General features: G+C 43.7%; 1 protein-coding gene across 16 annotated transcripts in view; it reads left to right on the top strand.

The window, feature by feature from the left end:
• nfia (nuclear factor I/A) overlaps window positions 1-27754 on the top strand; it is a 1014328-nt gene that overhangs the window by 926764 nt on the left and 59810 nt on the right. For all 16 annotated transcript variants that reach the window (XM_038794333.1, XM_038794326.1, XM_038794335.1 and 13 more), the window contains one exon: window positions 25604-25769. In XM_038794333.1, the coding sequence (XP_038650261.1) occupies window positions 25604-25769 (166 nt within the window). The remainder of the gene's footprint in view (window positions 1-25603; window positions 25770-27754) is intronic.

Raw genomic sequence — 27754 nt, 5'->3', positions numbered from 1 at the left:
CGGACAGGCGCCGGAATGTGGCGACTAGGGGCTTTTCACAGTAACTTCATTGAAGCCTACTCGTGACAATAAGCGATTTTCATTTCATTTCACAATCAGCCACAGTATAATGTTGTAATAGAGGCTTTTTTAAAAATCAAACTTGTCAGTACAACTAGCAGTTCTGTCTTCTTCAGCCAACCTAGTGCTAAAGTCCAGAGAAAGAGAAATCTGTTATAAGATTACAGTTCAGTCTAATCTGGATAAAAATAGATCAGTCGGCTGGTGCCAACCGGTCTTGCACTGTAACTGAGTAACTTTGTGGATCTATTTAATATTGAAATGGGAAAGTCCTAGCAGGATTGTTACAGACTTGGTGACGTCTGTGTGTTACCTTTCCAAATCTACATTAGGATAATTAGTACATTATTCCTTTTACATAATTTATTTTTCTACAAAGTACAGTAATGACCAAACCCATATAGTTACGGATCCAGGTAAATTGGTTTAAATGGAAATGTTGACTTCCCCAGTATTTCACTGTCACTCAGTGCATGGCTTGCTGCTGATTCTGCTATTAGGCAAAATCTCAGAAGAGGATATTCCATCTCCATGAAGCATAAAGGTCAATGATTAAGGGACTGTTTCTAATTTGTTGACAAAGAGATTAATTCTTCATAGTCTGCTTGAATTCTGTACTGCTAAAGCAATTTGTTCAGTTTTAAATATATCTGCAGATGGAGGTAAATACACAGATACATGTTTGTGTATAGCATCATTTTAAAATCAGCTTTCTATTAAAGAGCATCATAACACCTAACAGAAGGTCTAATTCAATGACAAGATGTTGACGGACCACTTGAAGTTCGATTCATAGCAGATATATTAAACACATTATACTTGATACATTATTCTACACAAACATGTTTTCAGATATCCCAGACGATGTGGGAGTGAATAATGTCTGCAGTGAGTTAGAAGATACATACTTGTCTAGACATCAAATCAATACACTAACATTTATGCTTGAGTATTCGTTTGCTCAACTCATCTGAAATCCTTTGAATTATTGAATAGTACAAGTTCTGATTCGATATTGTAAAAAACAAGCAGGTAGCCTGAGTTTTCCACAAGCAGATGCAATGAAAGTCTGCATCACTGCAGAGATATTCATGATAGACGTAGATTTACTGATGGATAATGATTTAAGTGATCTTACTAATCAGGGTAGATTTCCCACCGAGCATACAGTTTGGTCCTAAATGGCTAAAAAAGCAATTAACAGAAATACATTTTCCTCTTTATTTACCTATGAAATGCTCAGTTTCCAGGCACGACAAATAGCAAATGGAACTTGCTGGCTCCATTATGCTGTCCCAGAGAGCTGATTTTAAAATTATACTATTTATGGGCTTCTCTTTTTTGAAAAAAACAAGTGAAGTGAAGTGGGTATGACCTTGTTAGTTTCCTATCTCACTTTGCGTACGAGGCTCACCAACAAATGTCGCAATAGAGCTTTGATTAAGAACCCCCAAGGGTCTGTGCTCTTAGGAAAGTCAAAGAAACATTGAGACATAGCTAATGGAAATATTTTAGATTGTTTTCCCCTACAGCAGCACATGACAGGCCTTCTACTTTTCTCCAAACTTTCACACCCGGTTCCAACGTCAGATCCCACCAGGGCTGAATCAGGGTGCATATCATTCCTCCTGGGAACAAGGCGTCCCGAAGCTGCTGTGCCAATCAAACATTCAGTGGGGGCTAGAAGAGGACAATCCTCAACCACAACTTCCATTAATATAGTGTCTTTAAAGTAATGTCCCAAGGTACTTCACAAGAGCTTTATAAAACTAGGTTTGATGCCAAGCAACTGAAGAATGAGGTCAGATAACCAAAAACTTCATCAAAGCAGTGGGATTTAAGGAATGTCTTAAAGAAGGAAAGCAAGTTAGAGAGGCGGAGAAGTGTAGAGAAAGTATTAGAGAAATTAGGGCCTAGGTAACTAAAGGCACAACCGCAAAAGGTGGAGCAAGTTAAAATTAGGGATGAAAAAGAGGCTAAAATGGGACGAGTGCAGATATCTCAGAGTTGTGGGGCTAGAGGAGCTTACAGAAACAGGGATGAGTTCGTGGAGAGATATAAAAACATGCATGAGTATTTTAAAATCAAGACATTTATTGATGGGTAGACAATGTATGTCAGCGAGCAGAGGGGTAGTAGGGAAGTGGGTTGCTCTGAGTTGAGACACGGCAGCAGAGTTTTGGACGACTTCAGGTGTATGGAGGGTAAAATTGGGTGACCAGCCAGGAATTTGTTGGAGTTGTCGAGTCTCGAGCAGGCGAAGGCAGGCACAAGAGTTTCAGCAGCAGGTGAGCTGAGATAGGGATGCGAACGCTTGCAGGGAAGTATGATTGGAAAATTGAATTTCTCAGCACAAACTCTCCATATACTTGCCATCTCTTCCATTCCCTAATCAGGTAAGGCAAATGTTCCAGTCCTGTTTCCCCCATGAGAATCGCTGGGATTTCGATTGAAATAGCAAATCATTGGGAATTTTGTAGAAGCAAAGGAACAAAGTTGATTGGAGCATAGTATTTTTCCCTGCCATCCAGGAAGAGGGAGTAGTTTATACAAAAGATTATGAAATACAGCACCAATACCAGTGGAAGCTGAAGTTGCATCATGACAAGTTTATGAAGACAGTTCCTATTTCATATGTGGACTTAAGAATTTAGAATGGATCAGGTTGGCAAGAAAAGGTTCAACGCAAATAGGGACATTTGCATTAGGAGCAGGAGTAAGACTTTCAGTCCCTCCAGCCTGCCCCACCAGTCAATAAGATCATGACAGTTCTGATTGTGGCCACTTTCCTTCTTACTCCCTATAACCTTTGACTCCCTAGTCAAACACAAATCTATCTAATTTAGCCATAAAACTACTCAATGACACTGCCTCTCTGGGAAAGAGAGTTCTACAGACTCATGACCTTCTGAGAGAAAAGAAAATCTTAAATGGGAGACCCCTTATTTTCAAACTGTGTTACTACTTCTAGGCCCGCCCACAAGGGGAGGCTTCCTCTCCATATCCACCCTGTCAAGTCCCCTCAGGATTTTATATGTTTCAGTAAAGTCATCTCCCATTCTTCAAAACTCCAGCAGATACAGGCCCAGCCTTTCCAATCTTTCCTCTGAGGATAACTCTCTCACTCCAGGAATCAGCTGAGTGAAACAAATCTGAACTGCTTCGAGTGCTATTGTGTCCTTTTTTAAGAAAGGAGGCCAAAACTGAACACTGTACACTACATGTGGTCTCACCGATATTCGACAGAACAGTAGCAAAATATGACTACTCTTACATTCCATTCCCCTTACAATAAATGACAACATTCCATTTACCTTCCTGATCACTTGCTGTACCTAAATACTAACATTTTGTGATTCATCTACTAGCACACCCAGAACGCTCTGTACCTCCGATGTCTGCAATCTCTCTCCATTTAAATAATATGCTGCTTTTTTTATTCCTCCCACCAAAGTGGACAAGTTCACAGTTTCCTACATTACACCCCAACTGCCAAACTTTGCTCACTCATTTAACCTATCTATAGATTCCTAATGTCTTCTTCACAACTTCCCTACCTATTTTTGTAGCAAATTTAGCAAGTATACATTTGAGCCCGTTATCCAAGTCATTATTATAAATTGTAAATAACTGAGGCTCCAGCACTGACACCTAATGGAAGTCCATGCATTGCTTCCTGCCAAACCAAAAATGACCCATTTATGCCTACTCTGTTTCCTGTGAGTTAAAATAGTGTAGGAGTAATATATTAGCATCCTCTAGCCATGCTAATATGCTAGCCTCTGCACCATGAACTCTTATTTTCTGGAGTAACTTTTGATGTAACACCTTGTCAAATGCCTTCTGGAAATCCAAGTGCACCACACCCACAGAATCCCCATTATCCATATTGCTTCTTCCTCAAAGAACTCTAGTAAATTAATCAAACATGATTTCCTTTTCACGAAACCATGTTGACTCTGCCTGATTGCTTTGTAAGTGCCCCAATATAATCTCCCTAATAATAGATTCTAGCATTTTTCCCAACGACACATGTTAAGCTAATTAAACTGTAGCTATCTTTCTGTCTCCCTCCTAATTTGAATAGAGGAATTACTTTTGCTATTTTCAGGGCGGCACGGTGGTGCAGTGATTAGCACTGCTGCCTCATAGCGCCGAGGACCCGCGTTCAGTCCCAGCCCTGGGTCACTGTCTTTGTGGAGTTTGCACATTCTCCCCGTGTCTGCGTGGGTCTCGCCCCCACAACCCAAAAAGATGTACCGGATGGGTGGATTGGCCATGCTAAATTGCCCCTTTATTAGAAAAAAGATAATTGGGTACTCTAAATTTATATTTAAAAAATAAAAATGAAAAATAAATACTTTCATTATTTTCCATTCTGATGGGACATTTCTAAAATTTAGGAAATTTTTGTTTATAGCAGTTTGCTTTATTTTAACAGAGAGCAAAGATGACCTCCATATTATGTGACCCTCTAACAAATGCAAAGTCATCTTCCACATAATGCATTGCGATCATTTAAATTAGCACTGTGAAGTCTTTTCCCACCTGTGACTTTAGCTTTTGTTCTGGCCAATGTGAAATTTACATTCTTAGAATGCGGCACTGGAAAAACTTCTGTGTATTGGATGAAACCACAGTGAGCAATATATTAAATTGAAGATTGTCTTTGTCTTCTCAAAAAATAAACACAGTCTATTCCATCAATCCATCAGGTAGTTTAGAGCCATTTTGATACTTGGTCTTTTTAAAATCAGTTCACGGTTTTTAAGTGTAACCTTAAAATAGAGTTTTTTTAAACTGTATTATCCTCATGCCTGCACGGACATGACAAGTGACATACTGCAATGGAATATTTAGGCCACGTGTTTGCAATCAATAATATCTTGCACTTTGAGGAATCCTGCCACTTTAAAATTGCAGAGCTGTGTTAAAGTGCTGTTGGTGTCCATGGGAAGGACTTGAAATCTGATGCTCATATAAATAGTGTCAGTGACCTATTTCACGCATCTCTACACTGTTGATTGCCTAATATTTGCAATGTTCCCAGTAGACATTTGAAGTATTCTCGATGCACTTAAATTGAGTACAGTTGTGACTGTGGCTACAGGTTTGCTTGCAGCATATAGTAAAACTCCATTATTGCTTTGCTGGCAAATTGAAGCCTCTGGAATCACTGATCCTTGGATAACTGTATACACATCTGCATGTACATTTCTTTGTCAGAGTGTTCCAGTTGCCTGATGCATAGCCTGATAAACCCCGGAATCCATGCTTGTTTCTCTTTTTGAGAAAAGCAGAGATGTAATGGAATTTTCAAATAGCACCACAGTAAGAATTGGAAAGGCTCTCAAAAGGCCTTTAACTCAAAAGTTAAAGCAGAGGAGGAAAGCAAACCAAAAAATGTTGGTCTCAGTGCATAATTTCCAATCTCTATTAGCTTCTTTAAAATTATGTTCATTTACACCGCAACACCCGGAAAACGTGAACACCATTTCCAGGGCAGGTAGAAAAAATAAATGGGTGATAATGAAGGGAAATTAGGTTATGATGAAACTGTATTATTTTGCACTGATAAAAAAAAGTGCCTCCCTCAGAAATCAGACAGGTACTTCCTGAACGAATTAAAATCATGATAGAAAAATCAGACAAAGGGGTAAATAGCTTTGCACCTTTCATAACAAAACTCCAAACAGCTTCTGATCAGAAACTTTGATTTGCTGCTTAATCACTGATCAGAATCCTGGGCTATGTACTTTTAATTTCTGTTGGGCTAGCGTAAAGGTTGGGTTTACTATTCACAGTTATACCTATAAATTAGTTGATAAGTAAAGGGGACATATTTCACAAATGCATGGCAGGTGATCAGCATTGTGTCATATACATCCTGCAACAGCCATTGCCATAATGAAACCAGAATTAGAGGAGAGGCTAACATAGGAATACAGAGGCTATATATGATTTACAACTAACAAGAAGAAACTATCTAGAGAATTAATCTACAACAGTGGATGTGGATATTTGAACACCGCAGAGGAAACTGTACATTAAGATACTGAAACTCGGTAAAGAAGGTCTTACTTTTAGGGTACTATCTGGACCATAGTCCTGCTGTCTGTGACTGTCACAATTGCTCTTAATCTTATGTTTCAGGGAATATCAGTGGACTCAATTACATTGATGTTCACTGCCACAAAGAGAGCACAGTGAAGCTCTGTTTTTTCACAGACCACATTTTCTTAGATGGCTCACTTCCCAAGTTACAGAGCATCATTGATTGTATGCATGTAGCCATCCCCACACTGCCGTCAATTCTCTGGCATCCAAAAATGCGAAGAAATATTATTCCAGGAACATGCAAATAATTTATTACCACTGCCAGAAAGCTATGCATTTTAATGGACACTTCCTTGGGAGTATACATAATGTTTTCATTCTAAGGCAATTCAATGTTAGACAACTCTTAAAGACCAAGGGAAAGAAGATTGGTCGTTGCTCAGAAATGGGAGCTATGTCATAAAGCCATGCCTAATGCACAAACTGCAAAACTCAGCAGAGGTCAGATTCAGCAATGCACATTCACAAACAAGGACCATTGTGGAGAGTGGGTTTGGGAAGTTAAATAATGCTTCAGATGCTTGCATGCATCAGGAGAACCTTACAGTATTCCGTTGATCGGCAATATTGTGAAAGCGTGCTACGTGCTGCTGCCAAAGATCAAGGACCTCATCAAAATGAGCAATAGAGGGATGTGGACGATCCATGGGGGTAATTGTGCACAGGAGTCATTAGCAACATTTGAACCACTGCAGCCAAAGAGACCATTAGTCAATCATTTACTGGTGCTTTAACTGTTCTCTAATTGTCAACTTTAATTTTCTAATGGATGCAATGATCCTGGACGATTGTTTGTGGGAGGTAGTGCTATGGTTTCTCGCACCTTGGTGGAGGGAAGATAGCATTTGGTTCGAAAACAAATGTAGAAAGTTGTGAGGAGAGAGATGGAAAGCAAATTGCAGTTGCTGTCTTTAGAACAGTACAGCACAGAACAGGCCCTTCGGCCCTCGATGTTGTGCCGAGCAATGATCACCCTACTTAAACCCACGTAACCCGTATACCCGTAACCCAACAATCCCCCCATTAACCTTACACTACGGGCAATTTAGCATGGCCAATCCACCTAACCCGCACATGTTTTGGACTGTGGGAGGAAACCGGAGCACCCGGAGGATTAGGGTTACCTGTTATCACTGATAAATATACTCGTGTAAAATTTGTCTTGGGCAATAGTGCAACCTGAGCAATAGTGAATCAGCAGCTTATGTTACACTTGGCCCAACTTTCTGCTCAATTAATTTTGCTTAAAGTTTAAAAAAAACAAAGCTTAAAGAACAGTGCAGATATGTCTCCTCTACTCTTGTTAAGACAGCATGCTTTTAATTAGTATACCTTGAAGCACTATATCAAGTCATTAACATTTCTTTCATAGCTTCTCCCAGGTCTGGGAAATGATTGCTCAGACAATGGAGTATTGCCAGATTTTCCGAGTTCAAAACTGATTCTTAGAACAAAATGTGAAAGAGAATCCTTATTCTCTGAATGAAGAACCTTGACTGAAGATCTACAACCTGAACTTTGTGCGCTTCACTCCATTTTTACCAAACCTACAGACTCCATAGCCAAATACAAAATTTGTTTGTAATTTAGGCAATCTAACTGTTAGTTGTAATGTTGGAGAATGTAAAATTAGTATAATTATAACTGTTTCTTGATTGGTCAGTTTTCATCTATTGAAGATAATAAATGGATGCCATGAAAGAAGGAGAAAGAAAGTGTTATGTTAGCACCATGGAAACAAGAAGCATTTACCGAACATGCCCATGCCAGCTGAAAAAGAGCTATCCAGCCTAATCCAACTTTCCAGCTCTTAGACCATAAGATATAGGAGCACTATTAGGCCATTCGCCCCATCAGGTTTGCACCACCATTCAATCATGGCTGATATGTTCCTCATCCCCATTCCCCTGCACTAATCCCCTTATTTATCAAGAAATCCCCTTATTAATCAAGGGCACCAGAATTGCACTTGAGGTGCTGCTACCTCTAGGGCTACAGACCAAGAGCTGGAAGGTGGAATTAGACAGAATAGTTCTTTCTTAGGACATCGGGGCTGGTTAAGCTCAGTGAGCTAGACAGCTGGTTTGTGATGCAGAACAAGCCCAGCAGCGTGGGTTCAATACCTGTACCAGTTTATCCAAACAGCCATTGGACTGTGGCGACTAGGGGCTTGTGACAATAAAAGATTATTATTTATTATTAAGAAGCAGGAGTAGGCAATTTAGCCTCTCAAGCCTGCTCCATCAGTCTGCTCTTGCTCTGTAACCCTGTAGATAACAGCACCCAAGTGCATATTGAAGTAATTTTTAAATGAAATGAAGGTTCTCAGCCCCTACCACACGTCAGAAGTTTCAGATCCGCAGCACTCTTCAAGTTTGAAAAAAATCGTCAATTCCGCCCTAATCCTTATAAACATTACTTTAAATCTATACCCCCAGTTGTTAATCGCTCTCCAATTGAAATAGATCCTCCCTATCCACTCTATCTAGGTCCCTCATAATTGTATACACATTAATTAAATCTCTCCTTAGCCTCCTTCATTCCAAAGAAAACACCCCTGTCTATTGAATTTTACCTCACAGCTAAAATTCTCCATTACGGCAACATTTTTGTGCAATCACATCCTTCCTGTAATGTGGGTAACTGAACTGTATGCAGTACTCTACCTGCAGTCTAACTAGTGTTTTATACCCTATAACCTTCATCCTCTTTTCTCTAGACTTCGGCCAACAAACTTTGAGGGACCTAGTAATAAGCTTGTGGAATCCCATTGGAAATTACCTTCCAGTCAGAAAAACACCCATCAGCCACAGCCATTTGCTTTTCGGGCTACAGACCAAGAGCTGGAATGTGGAATTAGACAGAATAGTTCTTTCTTAGAACATTGGGGCTGGTTTAGCTCAGTGAGCTAGACAGCTGGTTTGTGATGCAGAACAAGACCAGCAGGGCGGGTTCAATTCCCGTACCAGCTCATCCAAACAGGCGCCGGACTGTCAATTTTGGATCTAACCAACCTTTGGATTCCATGAGTGTATAATTTTCTGACCAACCAGCCATATGGACCTTGTCAAAAGCAATGCTAAAATCCATGTAGACTACATCAAGCACAAGGCTACCCTCATCCACCCTTCCTATCTCCTCAAAAATGTTGATGAGGTTAGTCAAATGGAATCTTAACAGATTCAAATTGAATAACCTTGCTTAATCATAATTCCAGGTGGCTATTTATATTCTCTCTCAATTTATTTTCAATCGTTACTGAGGACAGGTCGGCTGGTCTGTAATTTCTCTGGCTATTCATTCCTCACTCTTTAAAAAATGGTAGACCTTTAGCGCTCCTCCAGCTCTCCGGCACCAACCAGGAGCCAGAGAAGTTTGGAAAGTGATGGTCAGGGTCTTCACTATGCCCATAGCAACCTGTGATACATTTCATCGAGGCTTAATGACTTACCCACTTTCAAGGATGCTCGGCACCTTAATCATCTTGATCTTCAACTAGTATTTTCTGCAAAATGAAGACCTGTGACTCTTAATTTGTGAAGGGGAGAAGATTTACTCCTGTCAGTATAAAGGCATTTCCATTTTTGTTCTGTGATATGTAAAAACAGAAGACAGATATCACCAAGACTCTGCTTTGAACTGAGCTGGGTGTTAATGCCACCTGGCTCCTCGCTGCAATGTAACGTATTTGAAAAGCTAATTTGTTAATCTAATCTCTTGTAATTAGCTTAAGCATATCATTGTTGCAAAAGTAAAATATTGCCGATGCGAGAAATCTGAAATGAAAACAGAAAATGGTCGAAACACTCAACAGGTCTGGCAGCATCTGTGGAGAGAGAGAAACGGAGTTAACGTTTCAGGCCAATGACATTTTGTCAGATATTTTTCGATAAAACGAGCACAGACACCATTGGCAAAATGGCAGTCTTCTATACTATGTTCCTATGGTACGCAATAAAATACTTCCTAACCTGAAAAAAAGCAGCTAGAGAATTATTAATAAAATGATATACAGTCTCAGAATTGTAATTGCATACACACAGAACGAGATAGACTGATATACAAAGGTATATATATATCTGCCACATTCCTTCAGAAATCATAACATTAATTGAGCTCTGTTATATTCTTTTGTCCGTACTAATATTATTATTTACCTTTGCTGTTTAGTTTTTCCTATGCACTGCATATGTTTGGTTTGATTTGAACTTGGTCAACTGGCATTGTTTTCTGCACAATAATAAATGACAGACTACAAAAGATATTGCACGTGAATTAATTTAATTGAACTGGGGAGTGCTACTTGTGTACATCTTAGTCTGTTTCTTGTTCCTATGTTTACTTCTTTTGTGCAGTGATGTTTCCTTGTTGCTCAAACAAATGCTATACTACTTCATATGCCTCAAGTTGAAGGTACAGCATGGATGGCTGGCTGCAAAGCCAACTGAAAAGCTATATTTGATACAGAAAACTCATTATCTACATACAACAAATTATGACACCAGTTCTGATGATGGGTAATTGACCTGAAATGTTTACTCCATGGGCAGCTTGGTGGCACATTGGTTAGTACTGCTACCTCACAACACCAGGGACCTGGGTGCAGTTCCAGCCTTGGGTGACAATATGTGTGGAGTTTGCACATTCTTCCCATGTCTGCGTGGGTATCCTCCGAGCGCTGAGGTTTCCTCCCACACTCCAAACATGTGCAGATTAGGTGGGTCGGCTATGCTAAATTGCCCCGTTGTGTCCAACGGTTAGTTGGAATTATGAGGATAGGGCGAGGGAGTGGTCTGGGCGTGTCCTCTTTCAGAAGCTAGGTGCAGACTATGAATCTATTCCATTATTCTATTTTGCTCCACAGATGCTGTCAGATCTGCTGAATATTTTCTGTTTTTATTTCATTATCTACCTGTATCAGTGACTGCTACTGAGAGTTCACTAATGCTAGAGATTCATATTATTTTGGCTGTGATTCCTGTGAATTCAAAGTTTCAGAGACTGTGTTATTGTGGATGGTGCAGGGCTTTGTGATGACAGAAGTGTCACTGATATGAGCACATTGGCTACGCCTGTGCTAGTCCATGCCATTGACAAAGGCATTTTTTCTTGTTTATTTACTCACAGAATGTGGGCATCACTGGGAAGGCCAGCATTTATTGCCAATCCCTAATTGGCCTCGGCAAGGTGGTGGTGAGTCATATTGTGGTGAAGATATTCCTCCTGTGCTGTTAGGTAGGCAGTTTCAGGATTTTGTCTCAGTGACAATTAATGGAACAGCAACAAATTTCCAAGTTAGGATGGCATGTGGAACTTTGAGGTGATGGTGTTTGCATGAGCCTGCTGCCCTGATATTTCTAGTAAGAAGTCTTACAACACCAGGTTAAAGTCCAACAGGTTTGTTTCAAACACGAGCTTTCGGAGCACGGCTCCTTCTTCAGGTGAATGAGCTCCGAAAGCTCGTGTTTGAAACAAACCTGTTGGACTTTAACCTGGTGTTGTAAGACTTCTTACTGTGCTCACCCCAGTCCAACGCCGGCATCTCCACATCACTGATATTTCTAGGTGGTGGAGGTTGCAGATTTGGGAGGTTCTGTCAAAGAAGCTTGGTGAGCTGCTGCAGTCCATATTATAGTTGGTACACTCTGCAGCTATGGTGCACCGATGGTGGAGCAATTAAGTGTTGATGGTAGTGGATGCCGAATAAGCAGGCTGCTTTGACCTGGATAGTGTTGAACTTCTTAAGCTTTGTTGGAGTTGTACTCATCTGACTTGTGGAGAGTATCCCATTGCCCTCCTGATTTGTACCTTTTTAGGTGGAAATCTTTTCATGATGTCACTGATGAGTATCAGAATAGGGAATTGATAATTTGGGAAATTTTGGATCCCTCTTGGTTGATGGGAACCATTCCAGAAGTGAATAGAAGTTGGCTAGGACTGAAACATGGAGTTCTGACCTCAAATCTGTTGTACCAGAAATTGGAGTTTTATTAATTTATTCAGGAGGGTTCTTTCTTAGCCTGTGTGGTAAACTGATATTAGCTTTTGAGTGGGTAACAATACATCTTTTGGGGTATTATACATTTTAAAAAATCATTCAAGGGGCTTCGCTGATTAGGCCAACACTGATTGCCCATCCCTAATTGCCCATCAGAAGGTGGTGGTGAGCTGTCATCTTAAACCACTGCAGACCATGTCGTGTAGGTACAATCACATTGCTGTTAGGGAGGGAATTTCAGAATTTTGACCCAGCAACAGTGGAGGAACAGTGATGTATTTCCAAGTCAGGATGGTGAATAGCTTGGATGGTAAATTCAAGGTTGCGGTGTTCCCATGCATCTGCTGCCCTTGTTCTTCCAGATGTTATTGGTCGTGGATTTGAAAGGTGCTGTCAAAGGAGGATTGGTGGGTTCCTGCAGACCACTTCCAATCAGGTCTGCTGCTGATATCATTGTAGCCCAGCACAAGCTGTCGATGACTAAACCAGCACCATAGTGGAAGGCAGTGGCAAACCACCATTGAAAATGGCACAAGCTGCTATCAGCACAAATCAACAGCAATAGCATAGACTGATACCCCATATCAAAGGGCAGTTGATGTTATGCTTGGCGAGGGAGGAAGTGAGGCCCCCAGGTTGCCATCCGGCAAAAGACTCGCATATGCAAGCTTGGCAGTATCATAAGAATAGGAATGTGGAATGTACGAACAATGAGTGGGAAGGAATGGCACAGAACCTAAAGCAAAAGATGGAAAAGGGGCAGCACGGTGGCACAGTGGTTAGCATTGCTGCCTACGGTGCTGAGGACCCGGGTTTGAATCCCGGCCCTGGGTCACTGTCCATGTGGAGTTTGAACATTCTCCCCGTGTCTGCGTGGGTTTCACCCCCACAACCCAAAAGATGTGCAAGATAGGTAGATTAGCCACGCTAAATTGCCCCTTAATTGGAAAAATGTATTGGGCCCTTTAAATTTATGGGAAAAAAAGGATGGAAAAGGAGAAATTAAACATCTAGTATAGTTGAAAGGAGAAGGTAACTTCATGAGTGATGAAGTGAGAATGATATATTCAGGAGGAGAAGAAAAGTAACTGGGAGTAGCAGTAATTCTCGACAAAGAAGCTGCCAAATGTGTGATTGAAGTGTGAGTCAGATGGTAGTGACAATAAAGGGGTGGCTAGTCAACATTACCAGAATTCAGGTATAAATATCCACAAGCAAGTATCCAGGTGAGGAGGTTGATGGAATGTATGGTAAACTGGAAAAACTAATTGAACACTAGAGTGCAAAGAGCTGTGTGATAACTATGGGAGACCGCAACAGTGTTGGAGAACAAAGAAATAGAAAAGACGCAGGGCCATCTGGTCTTGCAAAGAGAAACGAGTGAGACCAAAAGCTAGTACATTTTTCGAAAGAACAGGAATCATGAAAGCAAACACAGGGATAAAAATTTACCATATTTTTCAAAGTATCGGTTCCAGTGGCAAAACCGGTGAGAATCCCACTGATGTCAATGCCAGGAAAACGTCCTGAGTATTGAGTGTCTTTAACAAAATTATTTTCCCCACTTGATTCATGCCCTTATGGCGGCTTGCATCTGATTCACTCACCCCAGGAAAACTTAATCTCTGCAATCAGTGGAGAGCTCCTTTTAAACATCTCCCCAGCACTCCCAGGACGTGTCCCAAGTCCAGTCGGGAGATAACTGTCAGGAAGGCAGCACCAAGAGTTTTGGAGGGAACCCTTACCAAACTCTTGGATGGTGTGGAGTAGAGGCATGACATCCTCTACTTGCCTTCCACAGATGTCTATCAACCAAAGTCGCCACCCCCGCCTGTTCGTTGCATAAAAGTATGGGGCAACAGTGCCAGGGTAAGTCTGCCTCCTGATGTATACCGCTGCGCCCCCTTAACACGCCCTTCATACCTCCATAATGATCTCACACACAGCCACTCATGGATTCCCAACACTTCTCATGGTGCTCTCCACCCATGTACCCCTCCAGTAGGTAATCTGCTCCTCACATCCCCGTTCCCATTCACTTCCCATGCATGCCAAACTTCATCGCCATCTGACCTGCCAGGACTCCCGCCTACACTCTCATTCCAGGAGAAATTCGAGCACAACCAGTGGGAGCGGGCGCAGGCTGTCAGAGTCATGTCTGAACTGAGCGGCTTAATACCCTTTGAGGAAAGCGCATTTAGTTGGAAGTCAATGAGCAGGACCACACCTGTGCAGAGCACAAAGTGGGGCCAACAGACGAAAGTGAGAAACGTCAAGACAGTTAACTTTCTCCCATCATTTATCCCCCTTGATGCAGTAATGCCACTCCGCTTCCCTTGCACATCCATCTGTCGATCAACATGGACCATCCTGGTACCCTCTAGACACCACAGACCTGAGCAGCTCCGAGGGAAACATCTTGAAGATGAGCATCGAGGAGGCGCCACAGCTGACACCCGCATCCTGCACCAGCGCAGATACTCACACTTCAGTGGGATTAACAAGTAGGCAGGTTTCTCGGTCATTGACTGGTGAATGATTCACAGCAGGTGGAGAAAGGAATGTCCCAGGGAATCGACACTCTGAGGGATACCAGAACACAGTACTCAGCTGAATCCCTACCTGATGACATGCCCCTGGGTCAGGTCGTCCCACGCTGCTAGAACTGAAAAGAACTGAAAGTTGCGAGCATCAGAGAGGGATGACAGCATCCCTCCTCAGAGTGCAAGGCCGACTGGAGGAGTCCCGTCATCTTCTGTCAGAAAAGATGATGCCACCAATCCAATGCAGAGAGGACAAGACAGCGAGGGTGGCGTCCACAGTGGAAACCTTGTCGAAGGACGTGGACTCCATGGTGGGGGATGTCCGACCCCTGGTTCGGCTCATGAACTCAATGGTTGACGTAAAGAGCTCCATGGTGCAGGGCTTCAACTGTATTATGCAGTCATTAGTGGGAATCCATGAGTGCCCGTGCCAGACGGTGGCGGGGCTTCTGAACCTCACGCCAACTGCTCCTCTATCCTATGGAGGAGTCCTGTGGCCCCAGAGCAACCAAAGGAAAGAGGATTAACAAGAGTGCAGCCCGGGGCCATCCACCCAGGAGGCCCTGGGGGGGTGTCCAACCCATCTGACATCCCTCTCCCTGTTAATGACACGCCTCCAGCCCTGCACACCAAGGAGGGCAGCACTCCAACACCCGTCCACCCCAAATGTAGGCTTGGGCCCTCCAGGTGCAGGCTCCCCGTTGATGCCCACCAAGGTCATCTCCGGCAACAGGACGGGGATGCCAGCAGGTCGCCTCAACCTCAGCAGTGGATCATGGGAATACACCTAGACATAGCGGCAGGACGAGGAACAGTAAGAAACAATAGGCACTTAGTGGACACAGTGAACTGAGGCTCTAGTAGAGATAAGTAGCCATTGTAATATTGCTCTTGTATTAAACATCACTTTTTTTCATCCATACAAATCGTGCATGCTGTTATTTCATAGATAGACTAGCAATAGCCACATGAACTTTGGAATGAAGGAAACATTGGTAAAACCAAAGAGATGCATATCTCAAAATCACAAATAAATATTAATATATTCATAGAAGGAAAAGAACAGTTCAAATATTGAGGAAGCATAATGTCTGCATATGGAAGGTGTAACAAATAAGAACAAGGCTAGCGATGGGAAAGGCTGCATTCGGTAAGAATTGACGGTTGCCAACTGGAATGTTTGAACAGATAACTCAAGAAACAACTTGTGCAGAGCTTAATTTGGAGTGATATTTTGTATGGATTTGAGACTCAGACCTTACAGAAAGGGAAACCCACTTGCTAAATAACATAGAATTGTGGGTTTGGAGGAGAAGGGAAAGGATCAGTTGGACAGGAACAGTAACATGATTAGGTGCTATGGAGAGAGAACTAACAAAGAAAATCTACTGAACGTAATTAGGAACAGACAGAGTCTAGCTAGAACACATCTTAAGAGCAAACTTGAAGAGACATCATGGAGGGAAGAGTTGAAGGAAAAAGAGGAGGAGAATATCAGTGCTGTATGAATTGAAAATTGAGGGACGTTATTGGCAAATGAAAAGACTGGCACAGGATAGAGAAGCATGGAAAGGCTACCTTAAGCCAAGGACCTGCCTTCGGATAGAGCACACGTGATGACGACTGCCACCTCAATGTGCTTCTCCACATCAGTATTGCTGAACAAGTTAATGTAACACATTACACAATCATAAATTACTTGACGATGGACTTCCGGTGGCGACCGTGGAGCGAATGGTCCCACACTGGGCAGATCTGGCTCGAAGGAGTTGATTTGAGCTCTTTTTACTCGAAAATTGAAGTATTTTGACTGGAAAGTGAAGTTGAAGGTGTGGAGGAGAAGTTTCCCCCCCCGGGAGTGGTATGTCTGCTGGTTATCAGACCCGGCAGAAGAAGGTTAAAGACCTGGCCAAGGAACTGGAAGAGACCTGTGGTGCACCAACAATTGGAAAGGTGGAGGAGGGGTGAGGGCTGTTGCATGCTGGAAAACCCCAGATGGAGCAGTTGATGGCGTTCATTAGAGAGCAGTCCTGTCAACAACAAAAGTAGTTGCAGGAAGCACGATCGAAGGCGATCAAAGGAGTGGTAGCACCTTGAAAGGCTCGATGGAGAGAGTCGAGAAGTGCTTGAAGGCACAGAGGTCAATGATCCGGGAGATGGAGAGGGTGATGTCTGACCACAGTGATTGGGTGGTAGCATTGGAGGCATAGGTGGGGCCCCTGGGTGACCTTTGCAAGTCCCTAAGGGCAAAGGTAGAAGAACAGGAGAGTAGATCTAGAAGGCAGAACTTGCATATCGTTGGCATGCCTGAAGGTGTAGAATGTACGAGTCCAACGGGATACGTCTCGAGGATGCTGGCGGAGTTGGTGGCAGAGGGGGTGCTGGACAAGGCCCCAGAGTTGAATAGAGCACACAGGCCTCTAAGGCAGAAGCCAAGAACTGGGGAGACGCTGTGGGAAGTGATTGTGAGGCTCCAGACGTTTGTGGCGAAGGAGAAGATCCTGAGGTGGGCCATGGAGAGGAAGAACTGCGAATGGGAGGGGAACAAGAACTGAATATATCAGGACATTGGACTGAAGCTGGCGAAAAGGTGTGCTGGGTTCAACAGGTCCAAGGCGGCGTTTTATCAAAGGCAGATCAATTGTGGGGTTCTCTTCTCGGTGAAACTGTGGGTGACTTTTGAAGGCTGGGAGAATTATTTTGAAACGCTAGAAATCAATGACTTTGGGCATAATTCTCCGGAAAAGTTTTCAAGTGTGGTAGTGAGCTGGAATTGCCATGAGCTTCCCGGCGCTCTGCCCTGTGAGGCTGGCAACACAACTCAATGTTAATTGGTCCATTTAACGAGGCCTCATGGGCTTCTCGCTGCAAATAATGGCTCACCAGCTGATTCGCTGGGACCACACTCGCCTGCGCCTGCTAAAAAGATCGAGTAGCACTTAAGGTGCATTTGCTCAGCCAACCCCAGCCAGCTCGGAACAATGGCGCCGAGGAGACCAGTTCCAAGATTCAGGGACACTGATCTGGGGAGGCTCCTGAACACGGTGGAGACCAAGAAGGATGTTCTGTTCCCCCGAGGGCCCTGGAAGGTGAGCCATAAGGCAGCCAGTGCCGGCTGGGATGAGGAGGCGGCAGTCATAAGCTCGAGTAGTATAATCAAGAGGACTGGCCAGCCAGGAAGACGGATGGCATGTATAGGAGGCGGAGAGAGGTGGGGCTGGTGAGGGCGAGGGATCTATATCTGGAGGCGGAGTTTGCAAATCTGGAAGAGCAGCGGGAGCGAGTAGAGCTCCCGAAGGGAAGCAAATTTAGGTATATGCAAGTGAGAAACTTTGCACGGAAGGTGTGGGGAGGGATTCCCAACCTGCCAAAATATGCCCTATTGGAACGGTGCTGCTTCTGGACGTGGAAGAGGAGGGTAGGATCAGGGACATATGCGGGTGGCTGGGGGAGCAGGGGAGAGCGCAAGTGGTGAGGATTAAAGAGAAATGTGAGGAGGAGCTGGAAGGAGGAGATAGGATGGGGAGTGTGGAGTGAAGCGCTGCACAGGGTGAATTTGACCTCCTCGTGTGCGAGGATGAGTTTGATCCAGTTTAAGGTGGTACACATGATGCACATGAGGATTGACTACCATTGTGAAAGGATACACAGTGGGTAACAGACGAGTGTGTGAAGTGTGGGCGCAGACCAGCGAACCACATACATATGTTCTGGGGTTGTGAGAAGTTGGAGAATTACTAGGAGGAGGTGTTCAGGACGCTAGCAAAGATTGTGGGGGTAGAGGCCGGGCCGGATCCTATGGTGGCGCTTTTTGAGGTATTGGAAATGTGGTAGCTGATGGAGGGGAGGAAGACAGATATGGTGGCCTTTGTTCTCAGCGAAGAACCTTGCTGGACTGGCGGACGACAATGGTGGTCGACAACGCCGCCGGGGGTGGCGGCCTGGCTAGGGGACCTGTGCGACTTCCTTCGGTTGGAGAAGATTAAGTTTGAATTGAGGGGATCAGCAGAGGGCTTTGAGACATGGTGGGAACTGTCCACGACCATGTTTGAGGAATTGTTCATCTCGCGGGAGGGGGTGAAAAGGCGGAAAACCTTGTACAAACTGTAAATCATGAGAAGTGGAGAATGTTCTCTGGCTTATTTATATTTTTGCACTTTTGAATATGTTTGGAATAAAATACATTTAAAAAAAATTAATTACCTGACTACTATGGTATCTAGCATGAAACAGTATTCAATATGTTGGGCGTAATTTAACGGAAAAAATTCTAAGCTCATTTGTGGCGGGTTTTGCCAGGAGTTTCCCGTTGGCTCTGCCGACGAGTTTTCCACTGCTATTCAATGACACTCGGTCACTTCCTTGGAGCCTAGAGATTTTCTCACCAGTTTAATTCACACTTAGAATATTTTCAGCACTCAGAGATTGGCTGAAAGAAAGAAAGAAAGCTCCGATCACTAAGTGGGCTTGTGGGTCCCCCTCACCCGTGGGCAATGTCTCCCTCCACACACATGGACATTACCCCCCCCCCCCCAAGCGATGACACCCCACTCTGGGGGCCCCTTCGCATCCTTCCCCCCATGCCTCTTTACAGGCCCCCCCACCCCCTTAACTTCCTACTTATCTGCCCTGCCCCCCACCCGCCCTTCAAACCACATCTCCACCCCTCCTTTTATGGGCATGGCCCCCCTCATGACCCTTGGAAGTGTCACCATGGCACATGGGCACCCTTGTACTGCCACTCTGGTACCCTGGCAGCGCTCCTGCCAGATGGGCAGTGCCAAAGTACCCACATTCCAGGAGGAGGGCCAGAGGGTTACCCTGCACTATTCCTGGCCACCCAGGGGCCTCCGATGGACCGCAAAACCATCCCTCCCCAGGTACCGTTCTGCCTGCTCAATGTTTGTGTGGACCAGAACTGAATGGTGCCCAGCTGCGGCTTCGCTGGGGTTGCTGGTAGATCCTGGGTAAACTTGCCTAAGTAGGTTTAAAACCTACTTAGGCACGCACCGTTTGGTCACGCCACGTTTGGGAAATTTTGAAACCTCACAGGACTTGGGTATATCGTGCGAGGCGTAAAGGCTGCAGGCAAGCCTGCAGGAAGCCTCACCTGGGATCTACCAGCTGCGTTGCACTCTTGTTCGAGCACAATGCAGCCGCTAAATCGCGCCTGTTATGTAATACTGCTTCCAAAATGTTAAATAGTAATTAATACAGTTGCATTGTGTTTGTTTGCCACCTTTGTAGTCACTGATGATATCGCATTTCTTATTGTATTTACAGATGGTATACACTTCCACAATTTCAACTGTATTTCACTGAAGTGATTAAAAAACATATTTGTCATGCTCTGTAGACTGGCTGAAGTCAATGAAGAACTTCAGAACATTTAGTTTAAATAATTTATTGTAGAACAACTGTGTGATAAGATAACTAGGATAAAGAAAATAATAAACTAATAACACTAATTAACTATCGTGGAACTACTGCAAAATATGTCTATCCTGCAGCACAACCTATTCCCAACTCCCAGACCACAGGGTCATGTGATGATTTTTACACTGCCACTTAGTGATCGGAATTCGAGCCTAACATGTACAAACTTGCCGTATGCATATCATCACATCCCCTTTCCTTTGGAAAAGTGAAATTATTTACATGCATTAAATTACATTTTACATTTCATCATGATATGCATAACTATACACATGTTCAGAATTTTCTTTTTACAATCTGTTACAAGTTAAGTCTTTCTGGCGTGCATCTCATTCTTGTAGATCTTCTCATGTCTGCTGAATTGGCAATGGTTCTTCATGTTCTTTAGTGTTTGTTGCTTGAGTTTGATCATCATGGATTGACGTATCATTCTCTTGTGTGTGATCTGTTTGTTTTTCAGATGTTGTCGGACTGTTGCATGCTTCATCTGGTGGTTGCATCACAATGGTTTGAGGCATTTCATAGACTCATCGGCAAACCTCTTTGTGGATTTGCGTTGAAATCTCTCCCTTGCCCACTTTTTTGACAGAATGTTTGCTTCTCTGCTTCTGGATTAGCAGATTTCTCCAACATTTGGAACTGAAGCAGTTCGCACCATGTGCAGTTTGTTTGCTTCCTGCACTGTGTGCAGATGGATGCCCGGCCAATAGACCGTGTCTTTGTCTTTCTTTTTGCGCTTTTTCTATCCATTGTGCTCTTGCATGGAGCTTGCTCAGAACCACTGATCTTAAAGATTTCGGAATTGCTATTTGCTTATTTTGCAACAAAACTCTATTTGCAACACCCGACTCTGCTCTCACATTGTAGAAATCAGAGCCGGATTCTCTGGGCAATCCTTCGCGAAGATATCTTCTCATCTTCTGCAACATTGGGTTTTTAAGATTAAGATTGCTTAACGTTAATGTGCAGGTTCAGTCGGCAGTCAAGAAGGCAAATGCAATGTCAGCATTCATGTCAAGAGGGCTAGAATACAAGACCAGGGATGTACTTTTGAGGCTGTATAAGGCTCTGGTCAGACCCCATTTGGAGTATTGTGAGCAGTTTTGGACCCCATATCTAAGGAAGGATGTGCTGGCCTTGGAAAGGGTCCAGAGGTGGTTCACAAGAATGATCCCTGGAATGAAGAACTTGTCATATGAGGAACGTTTGAGGTCTCTAGCTGTGTACTCTTCGGGTTTAGAAGGATGATAGGGGATCTTATTGAAACGTACAAGATACTGCGATGCCTGGATAGAGTGGACGTGGAGAGGATGTTTCCACTTGTAGGAAAAACTAGAACCAGAGGACACTATCTCAGATTAAAGGGACGACCCTTTAAAACAGAGATGAGGAGGAATTTTTTCAGCCAGAGGTTGGTGAACCTGTGGAACTCTTTGCCACAGAATGCTGTGGAGGCCAATTCACTGAGTGTCTTTAAGGCAGAGATAGATAGGTTCTTGATTAATAAGGGGATCAGGGGTTATGGGGAGAAGGCAGGAGAATGGGGATGAGAAAAATATCAGCCATGATTGGATGGGGGAGCAGACTCGATGGGCCAAGTGGCCTAATTCTGCTCCTGTGTCTTATGGTCTTCTTCTAGTTTCTTCTCTTAGTTTGACACCACGAATACTGGTCATCCATCGTGGAGGTTTTTCATTTTACTTCTTGACATATACCATCGAATTAACCCAGTCTATAGGGGCTTCAGGAAGCTTAATGACACCCAAGGCAGTCACTGTCTCTAGCTCTGCTTTTAGTTTATCCCTTAATGGTGCTGACACACGTCTTGTCGCATGAATCACAGGCTTCGCATCTCTCTTCATCTGAATCTTGTACGTGTATTGAAACGTACCAAAACTTTGGAAACTTTCAGGGAAATCATTCAGTATGGCATCTCCTGAGGAATGAGGATCTGTTGCAGAATTGTATGCACTATAGACTCGTCGGACGAGCTGTAGCTCCTCACACACCTCATCTCCAATTAAAGACTCACGGTCCGCCACCACCACAGAAAATTTCAACTTGTGCATTTTGTTTTTGACATCAACATCAAGCTCACATGCTCCTAACAGCGAGATTTCATTACCATTGTAATCTCTTAATAATTCCATTCTGGACTGCTGCTTCACGGTGCCGAGGTCCTACGTTCGATCCCGGCTCTGGGTCAATGTCCGTGTGGAGTTTGTACATTCTCCATTTTTGCGTGGGTTTTGCCCCCACAATCCAAAGGTATGCAGAGTAGGTGGGTTGACCATGCTAAATTGCTCCTTAATTAGAAAAAATGATTTGGGTACTCTAAATTGGTATTTTAAAAATAATACCGTTCACGTAACTATTTTTGGTTGAGTTCCCAGCTTTTTTACATTAGACAGCTTGATGAGGTTGGCCCTTGCACCAGTGTCAAGCTTGACTGTTATCACTGTGCCATTTATCTTTAATGGCACTTTCCATTTATCTTTATGATTATCTGCCTTCAATTTACTGTTGCTGCAGATTGATACAAATACATTGCTATTTTGAATGGCTCGAGTCTCCTTGTCTTTGCTGGAGATCATGGGCTGTATTCTCTTCTCCCCAACGCCGAAATCGTGTTCGGTGACAGGGCAAAGAATCCATTTTCCTGGCGAAATCGGGAGCGACGCAGGTTTTTAAATTCTCTGTCCCCTCCCGAAAATTGGCGTACTCATGGAGTATCCACCCCTCAGGCCATTACCTGAGGCATGCCCCACGATGCTCTCTCCCCAACCGGCTAAATTCCCGACGGCGTGGGACTCTCATGGTCCCACTGTCCAGGATCCTCGCATGGTGGCTGCGGACTCAGTCCGGGGCCACCACAGTCGGGGCTAGGGGCAATGTGTGCGGGCGGTCCGGGGCGCACGAGCAGCCAATGCGGTGCACTATTTTGCCAGTCCAGGTCTGCGTGTTACAGGTTATCGTGTGCCTGGCCTCTGACCCAGAAGTGCGGGGGCTGTTTCAGCAGCTAGAGCTACAAGCTCTACTATGGATGCCTGCTAGCCCACTGCAAAACATAGAATCTGTGGCCTTTTGATGCCAATTTTCCTGGCTTAAAAGACCATAGTTTTCCTGACGGCATGGGGATTTAGTCCCAAACGGAGAATCCAGCCCCATATGTCTGCAAAGAATGTGTCCTCTAGACACACCTCATCAATAGCACTAATACTCTGTTTCTTCAGGCCTTTTCATTTCACAGAATTTACAGTGCAGAAGGAGGCCATTCAGCCCATCGAGTCTGCACCGGCTCTTCAAAAGAGCACCATATCCAAGCCCACATCTCCACCCTATCTCCATAACCCAGTAACCCCACCCAACACTACGGGTAATTTTGGACACTAAGGGCAATTTATCATGGCCAATCCACCTAACCTCCAGATCTTTGGACTGTGGGAGGAAACCGGAGCACCCGGAAGAAACCCACGCACACACGGGGAGGATGTGCAGACTCCGCACAGACAGTGACCCAAGCCGGAATTGAACCTGGGACCCTGGATTGTGCTATCCACAATGCTACTGTGCTGCCCTTTTCCTTGTGTAACATTAGGTTGAAAAATGATTCCCGCCATTACAGAAGGCACATGTTTTTCCATATGCAGAGCATTGCCGTGGCAAATGCAGTTTGTGATATCACGGACACAAAATGGAGGATCGGATCGGATTGGCCGCTCAAAATGACTACCTGCATTGAGAGCATGTTTCTAATTCAGCTGTGTCACCACACTAATGCTGTCTGCCGCCTCTTCTGCCTTCGTGCCAAAATTACGGAGATTCAACGTGTTGAGCTGCTTTGCAGCAAGTTCACTAGCGTGGCATATTTGAATTGCACTTTCAAGTTGTAGGTCTGCTTCCCGCAGAAGCTGCTCGCACACTTTATTTTTGGAGATTCCAAAAACTATCTGGCCTTGCATCATTGACAACTGGAGTGTGCTGAAGTTGCGCAACTGCACCTTCAATCGCAAGTCAGTGAGGAAGCTGTCAGGTCTGTGTGCGCGTACGGAATATATAGCTCAAAGTTTCGTTTTTTCTAAGGGAGCAATACCGCTCGAATTGTTTAAGCACATTTTCAAAGCTTTTGCTGTCAACCTCGTTTTCAAATGCAAAAGTATTGAAGTTTTCAATTGCTTGGGGACCTGCTATGGTAAGCAGAAACGCGATACGCCTCTCATAGGGCTGTGTCTGAAGACCAAGGTCAGCAACATAGAGTTTAAACTGTTGCTTACACACCCTCCAATTCTCGTATACATTACTGGTAATTTGAAGCTGTTGAGGTGGCTTTATGCCTTCCATCCCGGGCTTCGAAATGTTACCGCGCGTTGAGCACCAAATGCCAATAGCAAGCCATGTTAGTAGCAAAGATGCATTTCCTTCCTTATCCTTCAAAGTTTTCTTTTTTTTTTAGTAAATTTAGAGTACCCAATTAAGGGGCAATTTAGCGTTGCCAATCCACCTAACCTGCACATCTTTGGGTTGGAGGGGCGAAACCCACGCAAACACGGGGAGAATGTGCAAACTCCACACAGACAGTGACCCAGAGCCGGGATCGAATCTGGGACCACGGCGCCATGAGCCATCTGTGCTAACCACTGTGCCGCCCTGCTGCCCTTCAAAGTTATCTTTAGTGGTTCGGATTTTTTCGTACCGCATCTTTTAGATCTTATTAAATCTTCAAGCCTGGTACCATGTCATGTTCTGTAAACTGGCCGAAGTCAATGATGAATGTTTTGTTTAAATAATTTATTGTAGAACAACTGCGTGATAAGATGACTAGGATAAGTAAAATAATAAACTACTAACACTAATTAATTATTGCGGAACTACTACAAAATATGTCCATCCTCCAGCTTAACCTACTCTCAACTCCCAGATCACAGGGTCACGTGATGAGTGATCGGCAGTTGTACCTAACATTATGTACAAACTTGCCTTATGCATACCATCACAACATTTGAGCTGTTTATGCATAGCATTACAACAATTGATTGTTAACTGCTTAAATTATTATGTAAAGCATCCATGGGGATACTAAAGACTTAATGATGCTTTGTGTGCCCATTTCTCTTCAGCGTTTGATACTGAATATATCAGCAGCGGTACAGCTGTGTACTGAAAATTGAGATATTATTAAAATAGTAGTATAAGATCTGTTATTAACATAAACTGTCAATTATGATATTGGATCCCCAGCTTGTCCAAGCTGAGATGGCACACTATTCTTACGGTGGCCAAAGCATGTGCAGGATATGACAAAAAGTACAGCTACAAATTAATTCTGTAGTTTAACTTCCTTTAATATCACAATACATTTATGTTTGTGCCTCCATTAACTCTAATCATTGCTTACAAAGACATTTCCATGTGTGATCTTGACTAAATATTACTTCACTCTGTCCCACAGCCCAATGGAAGCAGCCAAGGCAAAGTCCATAATCCATTCCTTCCCACCCCAATGTTGCCACCACCACCACCTCCACCTATGGCTAGGCCTGTGCCTCTGCCAGTGCCAGACACAAAAGCAACCACCACATCTACAGATGGAGGAGCTGCATCGCCTACTTCACCCAGTAAGTTAACTTCCGCAAAAAACCATGTTATATTCTATGAAAATATGTGATGCCGACCTTCTGCAGTGGTCCAAGCATTAGATCACGTGTAGCTAAATATGTATTCGTGTTGAAAGCATGTTGATTAACCTTTTGTCTTTTTGAAGATGCTGCCCATCAAAGTCATCCATCTGAATCAAAGAATTGGAGATTTTTTTCTACTATCTGTTTGCTGGCTTCTAGATAAAAGCTTTAAATTATCCCTGCTTTTGTTTCATTTTAGAAATGATTTTCTTTCTAATGATATTTTCGCCTGTAAACCATAAAATTTACAAAATGTGAAAATTGCTCAGTTCTCTTCACATCCCTCTTCAGAAATGCTTCCATTGTAAAGGGCATATTAGCAAAGTGCCTTTGTATACACATGGATATTTCAAATCATCCGCCACCCATTTCTCACCTGTTAAATGAGAGATGAAATGAGAGAAAAGTAAGAGATGTTAGGCACCATTTTCAGGCAGACCTTTAAATAGGCAGCAATGCCATCACCACTTAGCACCTTTATGGTAATGAAATATCCCAAGGTGCTTCGCAGGAGCATTATTAAACAAAGCATGACAGAAGGCCAAGTAAAGAGATACTTGGGCAGCACGGTAGCTTAGTGGTTAGCACAGTTGCTTCACAGCTCCAGGGTCCCAGGTTCGATTCCTAACTTGAGTCACTGTCTGTGTGGAGTCTGCACATTCTCCCCGTATGTGCATGGGTTTTCTCCGGGTGCTCCGGTTTCCTCCCACAGTCCAAAGGTGTGCAGGTTAGGTGGATTGTCCATTCTAGATTGCCCTTAGTGTCTAAAAAAGGTTAGGTGGGGTTACGGGGATAAAGAGGATGGGGGGAGGCGTGGGGCTTAAGTAGGGTGTTCTTTACAAGCGCCGGTGCAAACTCGATGGGCTGAATGGCCTCCTGCACTGTAAATTCTGTGATTCTATGATTCTATGGTCAGATAGCCAAATACTTGTTGAAAGAGCTAGGTTTTATCTAGTGTCTGAAAGGAGGAAAGTGCAGTAGAGAGGCAGAGTGGCATAGGGAGTGTATTTCAGAGATTGGGGTCGAGGCAGCTGAAGGCATGGCCAGTGGTGGAGCAATGAAATCTGGAGATGCTCATGATAAGTATATCCTGTAAAATTATTTAGCTTCAATTATTCATATAAAACATTGAAGGAAGTAACACTGGAGCAGTTTTTAAAGTTTTGAGAGCTGGGGGGGCCATGTTTCTATTGCTAGTTTAATGTTAATTATATAGCATTAGCTAATGTTTAATGATAAATACAAATATCTTAGAGGGTTAGAACATAGAACACTACAGCGCAGTACGGGCCCTTCGGCCCTCGATGTTGCGCCGACCTGTGAAACTATCTGACCTACACTATTCCATTTTCATCCATATGTCTATCCAGTGACCACTTAAATGCCCTTAAAGTTGGCGAGTCTACTACTGTTGCAGGCAGGGCGTTCCACACCCCTACTACTCTCTGAGTAAAGAAACTGCCTCTGATATCTGTCCTATATCTATCACCCCTCAATTTAAAGCTGTGTCCCCTCGTGTTGGTCATCACCATCCGAGGAAAAAGACTCTCACTGTCCACCCTATCTAACCCTCTGACTATCTTATATGTCTCTATTAAGTCACCTCTCAGCCTTCTCCTCTCTAACGAAAACAACCTCAATTCCCTGAGGCTTTCCTCGTAAGACCTTCCCTCCATACCAGGCAACATCCTAGTAAATCTCCTCTGAACCCTTTCCAAAGCTTCCACATCCTTCCTATAATGTGGTGACCAGAACTGCACGCAGTACTCCAGGTGCGGCCGCACCAGAGTTATGTACAGCTGCAGCATGACCTTGTGGTTCCGAAACTCAATCCCCTGCTTATAAAGGCTAGCACACCATATGCCTTCTTAACAGCCCTATTAACCTGGGTGGCAACTTTCAGGGATTTATGTACCTGGATG

Source organism: Scyliorhinus canicula, chromosome 4 (assembly GCF_902713615.1).
Source record: "Scyliorhinus canicula chromosome 4, sScyCan1.1, whole genome shotgun sequence".
NCBI classification, from domain to species: Eukaryota; Metazoa; Chordata; class Chondrichthyes; order Carcharhiniformes; family Scyliorhinidae; genus Scyliorhinus; species Scyliorhinus canicula.
The sequence above is the reverse complement of the archived record's forward strand: the minus strand, read 5'-3'. Positions and strand labels throughout refer to the sequence as shown.